This window comes from Cyrtonyx montezumae, unplaced genomic scaffold, assembly GCF_038088225.1.
Source record: "Cyrtonyx montezumae isolate F1298 unplaced genomic scaffold, pur_monq_1.0 scaffold_14, whole genome shotgun sequence".
NCBI lineage: Eukaryota > Metazoa > Chordata > Aves > Galliformes > Odontophoridae > Cyrtonyx > Cyrtonyx montezumae.
Window position 1 is genome coordinate 5,036,445 of NW_027071870.1, and position 12,548 is coordinate 5,048,992.

The 12,548-nt window shown below is 36.7% G+C and overlaps 1 protein-coding gene across 4 annotated transcripts in view; it reads right to left on the reverse strand.

Moving 5' to 3' along the window:
• Window positions 1–12,548, reverse strand: part of MINDY3 (MINDY lysine 48 deubiquitinase 3) — a 43,772-nt gene that overhangs the window by 8,681 nt on the left and 22,543 nt on the right. For all 4 annotated transcript variants that reach the window (XM_065731312.1, XM_065731313.1, XM_065731315.1 and 1 more), the window contains one exon: window positions 310–382. In XM_065731312.1, coding sequence (XP_065587384.1) covers window positions 310–382 — 73 coding nt within the window. The remainder of the gene's footprint in view (window positions 1–309; window positions 383–12,548) is intronic.

Sequence of the window (12,548 nt, forward strand, 5' to 3'; positions counted from 1 at the left end):
CTTGAGATGTGCTCCAAAAGGTCTATGTCTCTCCTGTTCTGAGGACTCCACATGTGGATGCAGTATACCAGGTGAGGTCTCACAGCACAGAATACAGCAGGATACAGTTGGCTCTTCTGGGCTGAGAGGACACAATGTTGCCTCATATCCAGCTGCCATCCATCAGTACACCCGAGCCCTCTTCTATCCTTACTTACCTCAGTTTGCACTGATATTGGGGACTGCCTCAACCCAGGTGCAAGACCTCACACTTAGCTTTAATGAACTTCACGATACTCCTATCACTTTAGAAAGAAGTAAAGCCCTTACCCTCAGGGTCATATGTTTGGAAAACTCTCCTAGCTTGTTCTGAAGGTGCTTCCGGAGCAACAAGAGCCATATCCTTATGGAAAAAAAACAAAAACAAAGAAAAGAAAGATTTTTTTCAGAACATTCTTAAATGCAGATATGTGTTACTAAAGAAACAACACAAATAAGGAACCATGAAATTTAGTACGTGTACTATGCAGACACTGAAACAGATAGAAAAATTATTTATATAGAAAGCTGTAAGAAAAAGTTTTGAAGTCCATTTCACAGATTGGCAGAATACAAATTTGTTAGGTGCTTTGAAAAACAAAACAAAACAAAACAACTGTAGCTGTTATAATGCTTCATCAGTGACTTTTTCATCTCAAATACAATTATGCTTTCCAAAGCTTACACACAGGGGAATCACATGTCTATCTACCACTGTAAAACTGACAAAAGGCATCTCTCTGTTTTTACACCAAAGACATTTTAAAAGTGAAGTTTGACAGTTATTCATTGAAAATAAACAGGTGGTAAAAAGAATAAATGCACCATACTCAACACATTATCTAGTTTAGAAAGGTTCAAAACCACGACATTCACACAGAACTTTAAACACCAAATGCTGCTCACTAGGAGTACCTGAAGTACTCCTCTTGAAAAGTTACGCCTCCTCTTGAAAGCTTACAATGACCTAAGTTGTTCCTCACATCAAAAATGAAAGAAAAGCTTGCACAGAGGGAAACACTGCATTTGACAAAAGCCTCCCTATTGTTTTCCTTTCTGTCAAAGTGGAAACACAATGTTACCTGCTCTGCTATGAACAGGATGCACACATACACACACACAAAAAAGTTAGCATACCTCTGAATAAAACCAAACTTCCAAAAACGTGGTTTTTTTAATGTACAATATGAAGTAACTGTATAAAATAAATTTATTCTTCACAAATCACAATATGCACATCTTTTTATTTCCAGTTTCAGAAAGCAAAGTTGTGCTGAAACATGACTTAAAGGGAAGATCATGACAATATCTGCCTGTTGTAAGTGGCAACAGCGAACTCTGGTATAACACATACAAGTTCCTATTAAAACTCAGGTCTGAAAGACACATAGTGACCTATTATTCTTTGGACAGATTAAGAAATCTGCTTCAGGGAAAGAACAGAATTCCACTCTTATCCAGTTTCTCTTATTAGCTGACTCCAAATCAGCCAAGAATGTCAAGTATACACCTAATAGTACCTGGTATGTACTTAAAAGCTTTTCTGAATGAAAGCCAGCTGTTTTAGGATATACAAGAAGGGTAACAAGCAACACAACATACTTTCAAAAATAACAGGCAAGTTGAAGAGATGGAAGTCATGGGTGTAACTGGCATCAGGTGCATACAATCAGTGGTTACAAAGTTCCCCTACTGGAACAGACCAGCATTCGGTCTAGGAAGGACTGCATTAGATGAAAAGTTAGGAGGAAATATCTGACCTGCCAGCTGATGCTCAAGCTCACCTGTCTAGTGTACTTTCACTTGTGAGGGCTACCCTACTGCTGCTTGGCCTCTGTGCAAAAATTTGTATTTCTAAGGAGCATGGTGCCCAGAAGAAGGATGAGGGTTTAGTTCACTGTGATCTGTTAAGGTGTATCCATATTATATCTGTGCATTCTGAACAGCATGCAGCCCTAGATACATGGTGTGTAGTAACAGAGACAGTTGCTTGTCTTCACACTGCAGGTAATGCATTCTGGAAGGTGTCCTCCTGTGCAATATCACAGTATCACATCTCACAGTGACAGGACTTCTGAATCCATCTTCATCTAAAACAGAACTAGGCTGGGCTGCTGAGGAACCAGGACCGTTATGTCTCACTGAGCAATGCAATCTCCATCACTTCGTACCCCAAGTGAAGAAGGGTACAGGAGAAGTCCTTTCAATCTTTTACTACCTCCTGATGAAAGCAACCCACAAATTGCTTGCTTAAATTAGTGGAAATATAAAAAACACAGTTTTCTTTAATACAGTATCATCATGATGTGATTTTTAGGTTCTGTAAGTACTATTTATTTACAACAAAAAATTATTCCATGAAAAATACACCAATGGTTACAGGAATGAATGATAACCGAAGTGCTTACAAACCCCAATCACTTAACAGTGCACTTTCATATTTATGTACAATTTAAATATTTATGAAATACTGTACAGATTTACATTTCTCAGGAAATGCAAAGATTAGAAAAAAGCCTTACAAAATACTACAATTTATTTTTTAAAAGGAAAAAGATAGTGAAAGATTTGCAGGGAATGCAGAACCCAAAACTGTCCATATTTCTGTATGACAGTGCTTGAGGTTTAAGTTTATTTGGACTTCCCACATGTATAGCAAGTAGTACTATGATAAAATTTTTTTTCTACAGATTTGTTCAGTAATTCCTACAGCCCAAGTAAATTTTTTACAACCCAACACAGCCTACAGCAAGAACTGCCTCACTAATCCAGGCATACTTTATTTTAGTTTCTCAAATCTTGTCCTTAACATTCATTCCTATTTACTTCCTTCATGCCACTCAGACTATCCATGTATTTCCATCAAGTACACTTAGTCATAACTATCTCTTTTGGAGGATATATTGTACTTAAAGCAATTTATTTATTTATTTAGGTCTAGAAAATGTCTATTACCATGTATGGAAAGGTTTCTAGATAACAAAATTAAAATAGAGAAAAACTGTAATGGCTCATTTTGTCTTCCTTGTGGAAAAGAAAGATAGCCAAAGAGTTTACTTACAAGGTACAGTAACTCTACATGGTTTCAGAATTTAGTAGTAACTATCTAACAAGAGATGTAACTCTTCTATGCTAAATATGGACAAAGATTCAAATTGAAAAAAAAAAAAAACAACCAACCCTAATGCAAAACCTAACAGCTTTAATAACATACTGACTTCAACACAATTTTCATGAAGCCAAAATGTGCAGCTGTTGTACCAAGCTGCAGTGGTTGAGGAGATACTACACTAAAAGGGGTATCTTAATCTACAACAGAACACTGAAGTGACTATTAAAGGTATATACACTGCAAAATTTGATAATGTGTGACTAACTCTTAAATAAGAGATTTGGAATACCACAGAATTGGAACTGTTTCATTTTTAGTGGGCAGTATTGCAGAATACAGTGAATTACAGTGAGTGAGAGCAATTTAAACTAGTTTAAAATAGCTTCCAGTTTCAAACAGATGCCAGAGCATATAGGGCTTACTAACAACCCAATGACCAGTGTTTTCTGTATTTGGGATTTAACTCTAAAGAGATGGTATTTTAATGGTAGGTTCATGTGAATTAGCAGCTTGTGGAAGCAATATCACAAGTGAGAACTTGAAGTTTCTGTGGTATGGAAGAATATAAATGAAGTACCTTTCAAATGCAAAGATGTATTATTTCAAATACAAACTACCAAGTTATACTTGGCTTCTGCTTACAAATACTCAGTTTTGTCCATAACAACACAAACCAAACACACACTATTACTTCTGGTCCTCCCTGCCCTCAAACTACAGTGTCTAATGTAGCATTTTCTACAGTTTCATGCAATGCAAACATTATTATTATTATTATTTTAAAGTCTCCTGCAACTACCCCACAGGTTTTAGCTTGATATTCCAATTGCAGAGTATATGTGACTGCTGGCATTTTAGTATTTCAGGTCCTTAGCAGTTTCAATGAACATGTACATGAACACGTACTTACACAAGTCACAGAATGTCCCAGACCTGAAATTCTTTACATCTTTCAACTGAACTTCTAAATGTGGTTCAGCCACAAGGTCTGTGCTAAAAGTAATACTTTCTCACCTTGCAGTGAGACTGCTGTTCCATAAATAACTTAAATGTGTATATACAAACCAGTATTTCCTTTTCTTAGTGTATCAGTGTACCATTTGTATCCACTATCCAGAAACTTAGAAGTTCAACTAGTCCACATATTTCAATTGCAGCAATAAAAAACAAAGAAACAAAACCTGCTCCCCTCTCCAAAGCAACCAATTAAAGAAACCAAAGCAAACATAAACCCCCTGCAAACATATCTCCCTGGCAGCAAAGCTGAAAACACGACAAATATCTTAACAAAAACATAATTCAGCTGACCAGGCTGATATTTCATTCCACGTGCCAAAATATACACCCACCCTCAAGACTTATGAATTGTATTTTGATGTATCCCAAACATTGGAAGTTCCATATAAGGGAATCACATCAACAGTTTATTATTATAATTATTTTCAATACTAAGTACAACACGTTCCCCCAAATCACGTTTCACCCGTTGGCTCTTGTAACACACAAACAAGTCACTTTACATTACTTTGAAAAGTTCTCATCAGTAGTACCAGTTATTTTAAGATCCCATGTCTACCCTCGGAGGCAAAAATTACTCTTCGTTAAGTTTTAATGAACACATTCCAGAGTTTCTCATTCTACGAATCAAAACCAGAACATAACGACTAAGCTACATTGACATTCTGGCCATGAATTTTTACAAAGACTTCTCTCTGAAAGATTTGTTACCCCTGAAAATGAAATCTGTTTGCATATGGACTACATCACAGTTCCACACATTGCACTGCTGAGTGATACATGGAAGAATTACATGCTTTCTTCAAAAAAATTCGCCTAAAAACAATATAGAAATATTGATAATTTATTAACTACTTAATTCACTACAATTTAATCTGATCTGCAAGAATGAAGATTATTTAACATGATCTTATATTGTAGATAAACATGTATTTTTCAATGCTGTAATCAGTGGCTTTCAAAACAGTAACCTTTGCAAAATGCTTTCCTGAGAAAACAAGGCTGATGGATCTGACACCAATTCCCGTATCTCCGACTGACTTCTGATTCCATTGCCCAACTTCAATTTTATTTGACAGAGGGACTGGAATCTCAAGGCAAACCACTGAAACTGGAAGCCAGGCATGAGGAAATGCATCAGTATGCATTCCTAGCCAGACTGGAGGCAGACACTGCTGTTAATGACTGAATTTGGCAGTAGGCAGACAACCCTCAGCCACCACAGGCACAAGCTCAATCACTTGGTCTTACCATATAGGCCTTTGCAGGAGTTAAGTGGTAGGTACCACTACAGTGGTATATTTGCTACACACTATAGCATTTGGGTATGAGAAGAAAGACGTGCAAAACAGAAAGAAAAAAGAGGAGAAAAAGCATTTCAGAAAGGGTCTAGGAGTGAACCTGCTCAAAGACAGGCTTTGGATGGTCTCCTCCTGCACAACATGCCTTGGCTTGGAAGCACTTTGTACCACATAAACCTGACAAAATATTCACTGTGTACTACTGTTTTCTGCAAACATAATACTTGGGTCCTCATGGACAAGTTGTGTATCAGTCAGTAGCAAGGAAGGTTGTATTAGCAAGAGTGTCATCAGCAGGTTCTTGCCTCTATCTGGAACACAGGATGCAAGTTTGAGTTCCCAAATACAATACACTGATATACCAGAGCAGTCCAGAGGAAGACAACCAAAATGACTGAGATGGTGGAACAGATAATGTAGGAGGAGTTGAGAAGACTAGACTTCTCAAGTCATAACAGAAGAACAGTTCCTATCAACTTGAACTACCTAATTGAAAATAGGGAAGACAGAGCCAGACTCCTCTGGGAGACACACAGGGAGAAGACAAGGACAATGGGTACAAGTCACAGAACAGGAGATTCTGGTTAGATATTACTTCTTTTTCTGCAACAAAAGAAACCATGTATTGGAACAGGCTGCCCAGCAAAGCTATGGAGATAACCAAAATGCAACAGGACAAGGTCCTGAGTAACCTGCTCTGGGTAGGAACTGCTTTCTGTGAGGGCCTTAACCCTACAATCTCTACTATACCTTTCCGATCTTTTTTGTTCCATACTTCTAGAGAGTTCTAGGTTTACTATTCAGTCAACTTTGATGAGACACTGAATAGGTACCTAAAGACGTATAACAGTCTTACTGTATAAATTCCCTTTACAGAATGGTCTCTATTTTCTCTTAATTTTAATCCAATGCAATCAAATGTTAACAATGTTAGTTCTTTGACCAATGTTAACTGCTATTTGAACCCAGGTAATAAGCTTGGAAGTTCTCATCCAAAGACAGCTATCCATAAACCAGCACTGTGAAGATTTTTGAGTCTGGATACTACAAGAATAGTGTGCTAGATTTCGAGACCCTTGGGGAAAAATACAAAAACAAAACAACATGCACTGAAACAACTCAATAAAATCCCTTAATATTCCCTTTTTGGAAGGATTCCAAAAAGAGGACCAGTAATTCTGAATGAACCAGTTTCTGACAAATTCACGTATTCACTGAGATGCTTAGTTCAGAAACTTTGACAATCATACCCATATACTTGTTAAAAGTGTGGAAAGTAAACCCCGATTTTTCCCCCCTCTACATATTGAGCTGGGATCATATGACTAGAACAGTACCCTTTACCTCTGCCTTATCTCTTTGCAAGTATACAGTCATGCCAAAATCTGATGCGAATACTGGAACACACTAATGCATTTATTTACTTTCTGGAAAGGAGTACTGTACAGCATGAAACTAAATCTCTCTTTTTCCATTCTTCACTTGACGCCAGCTTAAATATTAAGAAAGCTAGCATTTTCTTAGTATGTGATTATATACTATACAATAATTTATAAATCAGCAGGAAACAAAACCAAAGTTTATTAGTCACAGCTTTTGGGCTAAGGCTTTATTAACTTTTTACAGGATAAGAACAGAAGTTCATGTCTCTCCCCTCCATCTACTCACAAATACTGAGTACTCTGCTTCATTAACAAAAGTGTTCAAATGAAAAAAAAAAGTTATATTATTATTTAGGGGCAGTAAAATCATTTTGGAAATTGAAAACTTAAGGTTTAAACATTTGAATGAGAAGATGATTTTGAAGCAGTTGTAATTTTCAGGCTTTGTTAGCTAAATAAAAGCATACATATCTCAACAGCTGTCAGATACTGGAGGGGTTCTAAATCATTTCATATAATATTCAGTGATAACTGCACAAAAGGAAGGGATCTGTCTGTAAAGTAGTTATATAGAGACATATATACAAACAACCTAAACATTACATGCAGACTGGAACAGCTGCAAACATAGCATGTGCCAAATGCAGAATTAAGATTGCAACTGGTAAGCATTAATGCACAGAGTAAGGTGGACATGCTTTGTGACCAGCAGGGGAAAAATACAGTAATGCAACACACGAGAGAACATTATATTGAAAAAAGGTGCAGACAATAAAACTTCAGAACAGTATTTGCTGGATAGCTGTGTCCTGTTGTACTACTATCTGAACAACAGCATGAATGATACTTTGCTACTTATATAGCTGGAAACTGAACTAGAATGGCATTTATGGCAGAATTCAGTTAAGTTGAAGCTGGAAAGACCAAGGCACCTGGCTAGTGGAAGAAGTAAATGATGGTGAAAAACACCATTAGCATTTTGTTTTTCACTTGAATTGGAATTACAAATAACTTTATTTTTGTACAATATTTTTCTGTAAATATCAATACGACTGATTTAAAAAAAATGTATACTATAAAAATTGTAAAACTTTAATAATGAGCTGGGATTACTATTCCTCCAAATTTCAAAAATAGAATATCTACCCGTCATGTGATGACTCAGGCCCACATGTCTTCGCTACTGTATCAAATATAGCTGGAACCAACATTGGTTTCATACCTAAAAGGGATACAGAACAATACAGTGATGTTCTCAGCCTCTTTTTCTACCTGTTGACTTTCAGAATTCACTTGACACAGTGACTTATAGTTTACAAATCTTGTTATTTAGCCATGTCCTTGATGTATTTAGTAATTGCGAGACATTCTGCATACAGTATCAGAGAGCAGCTTGTGTTTCTTCAAAAATCAGATTAGACTGACATACCAACTAGACACTAGCACAGGAAGTACCTTCATTTTTCCATTTGTGGATCTCAACACATTCCTTATATTGCCCTGCTTTTATTTCCTATTTCAACTTTCCCTCATTCTTTCTCCAAAGGCACCTAGTGCAATAAGTATTTAATTTTGAATTATTTGATCTAAATTCTACTGAATCGTAAGTTTCTAACTATTTTCCATCCCATTTTACAAGTTTTTATCTAGGCCTGGAAACAGCGGGCAAGGAAACAGCATAAAATCAGTTCCTTATCTACTTCAGCACAAAAAAATGTATCCAAATGTAATATTTCAAGAGAAATAAGTCTGTGACACAAAAGCTGGAATAATGAGCACATGAAAAGCAACACCACCTAAGTTGCCCTATACTCATCTATTTCATGTACAAAAACTGAAACTTCCTCTCTGAAAGATGGACAAAAAGCCTTTTCCTGAAAGGAAGTAATCTGCTTAGGGGCATTCAGAATTACATTTCATGGTTTGTATCAGCCAAGCATAGCAATGTCCTTAAAATGATTACAGTCAAGCACTACATAATAAGATGAATGTTGAAGATTTCTCAAGCTTTACAAAACTTATAAATAAGGCTAAGTGGATGACATTAGTCAGAGAATCAGGATGAACAGAGAAACAGCCTTCTGGACAGCAAATCCCAAACAGCTGGTTTGATTAACATCCAGAGCCTTATGCTCCCTCTCAATTTATTGAGAAATAATGTAAAGGTTATTATCTCAACTGTCCAGAAGAAATAACGCAAACACCTCATGACTGAGTTACCTCTTTATGATCTAACTAACTGGTCAGTCCTCTTTATTGCTACTCTTACCAGGAGATGCACAATGCTTTTGACAAGAGCAATAAAGCATTACAGAAACTTGACCTAATTGCTAAAGACAGTTTTTGCCACAAACAATCAAAATACCTATCACTGCACTCAGATGAGCTTCTCCAGTGTTCAAAGACATCAACTTTTTCACTACCCAATCTCAGCAACTGGAGGAACACCAGACTGCTCTTAAAGCAATCTCAACATATCTGGGTATATTACTGTACTCCAGCCTTGATAAAAGCTAACCATATCACTTCAAAGTCCATGGTTATGGCCTTCCTTTCCACGCTCTGCATTCTTTGTCAATGCACTATGTCCTTTTAATCTTGCAAAGACTCAAAAATCCTCAGAAAAACACAGTCCTACCCAACTTTATGTGGACTCAAATCACCAATGTTAAAGCTGGAAAATCCAAGTCAGATCTACTAATAACCTAACAATTTTAACACACGCTCTTGACCTTTTAATTTAGTATATAACAAATATGTTAACCGCAGTCGTTCTGGTCTGCCGCATTAGGGTGTGATTCAGCCTCCAATATCCTTCATGGGATGCAATCATGACCACTGAACTCTAACCTACCTCTGTTGTTCAGCCCCACTTGCCTATCATAGAGCTGTATACACCTTATCTTTTCAATCAACCTTTCTGCTGTACTCTGCATGCCTGAAGCACCATCAAAGTAGAAAAAACAATCTGTCTTTCATGTCTTCTTTATGACTGCAGAGGAAATGTTCAGCTTCTCCACCACCTTTTCTTCCTTCCCAAAACTCATGCAGGATACAGAAAAAAGAATATATCCTATAAGAAGCTGGTGTAACCATGCTGAGGAGCTTCAGTTATTTCTCCGCTAATTAGCTGGTTTTTATTTTTTTTTCCAGAATAGATGAAGCCCAGATAAAAAAAAATAAAAGGAGACAGATGCAGATTTTACTGTCAGCAATGACAACTGGCTGCTAACTGCAATAGCTTGAGAAACAGAAAATTAAAGAAAGGATAAGTGTTTCTCCTGAAGAGTGACCAAAACTATGTAATCGATAAGGTTTCTTATGAATACCCCCAGATAAAGAAAATTTTTTATTTCTATTAAAAAAAAAAGTATTAGAAATACAAAGATTTCAAAAATAACAGTGCTTCAGATTTAGAGAAAATACAGCCACTATCACTTTGTGGAACCCAGCGTCATTAAAAATGTATTTGCAAATATACACTACTGCATCAGCGTCGTACACTACAGTGAAGTTTAAACACTATACCCCCTCCCTGCCCTTTTCTGTGCTTCCAGTCAGGTTCTCACATTCTCAGTTAGAAAGCTATGATATAATTAACTACAAAGTTAAGTAAGCCTTTGAATCAACACTGCCTTGAGGCTATGTTCCTCTAAACTTTTATACAAAAGCATAGGCATCTTTAAACTGAAATGACGGCAAATGCTGTAACTGAAACAACATGGTTCAACACAGCACAAATAGAAGTTATTAAGCAGTGCCTTCGATGCTTTTCCACAGTTCATCTACATGCAATGTGGCAGCAAGGAAACACCTCATCTGAAGATGTCATTCAACCAATTAAAAAAAAGAAACCTAGAATTTACTTTGGTAAACAGCAGTGGATTATTTACATGGATGAAAGAAAAAGCACATTAAAACCCCCGAAACAAAAAACAAAGGAACAGACCAGAAGTGTACACTATCAAATACGCATCTGTATTAGGGACAATTTCATTAAAAAGTAAAATTGGAGTAGCTCTGCAAAAAGCAGAATAAGGTTTCACAGTCATGGTCTGTGATCTTGCAAAGCCAGAATAGAGCAGGTAACATAGAGAAGTATTTCATCTTGAGGTGCCCCTTTTTAACTGTGAGACCACTATTTCTAAAGAAACTTGGCCTTTATTGTAAGAAACCATTTGGACAAAGTAACCCTTGTGAACTATGCATTATTCAGAACAAATTAAATTCACTTGTTTAACAATAGCATTTATACTATTAAGTCTAACTCAATTGGTAGAATAGGCCCACAGATACCACAGGAAACATCCTCACATAAAATTCACTTTTTTTTTCTTTCAGAAATTTACAGCTGACAAATTCTGAAAAGTCACTGCTAATTTGATCAGTGCTATTGTCAAGAACAGAGCAGCATCTGTCTCTCTGCTCTTAATCAGCAACACAAAACCAAAACCCCACTACAGTCCAGCTTTTTCTGCCACTGCTTTCACATCTATATTCCCCCTACCAGGTATCTGGACAATCCTGCTCAGTACAATTCCACTTTATCAGAGAAACCGGAGACTCTGAAATTACACACTATGCAACCACATCCTGAAGTGGAATTCTTCAAAAATCTGATTCTGACTTCTTCTCTGGTGATTTATTTGGTTACTTTTGAACAGTACAATAGCAACGACTAGATTTTTCCACATGCATCTTATTTTCTTTCGTGGCCAGTGTCATTATCTGTTAATGTTTTGAAGTTAAAGGCCATACACTGTAACACTCCTTTTTAGCCCAGTTCTGGTAAAGACCAAATTCAGAATTCTACTACAGCAATGTCAGTGTTTGCTCAGACGTTCTACTGAGCAAGAGAACTAAATGCTTTTCTTCCTGAGAGAAGATGTTACCAAGGATACTGCAGAAAGGCCCCGAGACTAATTTAAGCCCTGATGGGGTTATGAAGAACAAATTACAGCAATCAAAGTTACAAAAAGATAAAACTAAGAACAGACCGAATATAGTGAAACAGAAACACTTCCTTTGAAAAGCATTAATACATAAACATTCAGATGTCTCAGATGGAATTTCCTTATCAGATTGTTCAAGTCTAAAAATGTTACAATGCTGCAACTGAAAATGGACAGCTGATTTTGGCAGCTGCTAACATTTAGAAGCCAGGGATAAAATACTTGCTCTGACACATTTTTTGGTATATCTCACGTAACATTTCAATTTGTTTGTATTCTTTCACACAGTGCCTGATGACACCGACACTCCTGAAGGTTCAGAATAGTCTCAGCTTGTCATAACTTCCCATTAAAAGGGTCATAAAAATAACCAAGAACTGACCATACAGTATTTCAATGAAAGCATCACATCCTCATCTCTACTTGTCAGAGCAACTCCACTTCTCAATCTCTTCCATACAACCTAGTTTCTTTTCTTTTTAAATGAAAATGGATTTTTAGAAGGCATTTAGCCTTTTACCTATTTGTATTAGCACCACCTGACAGGGATACTTAGCATGTCAGAAACAGAAGGAAGTTCCCATCTATTTCCTTTCATTTAGAACACTTCCACAGAAGGAGACATTTTGATGGGTGTTCTTATGTTTCCATAGTCTGTACAAGGCATCATCTACAGCAACGCACCTTATTCTGACTGTCTGATGGCCTCCAAAAAATCTAGCTGTAAATAACTGTTTGTTTGGAGACCGGTTAGCTAAGGTCCAGG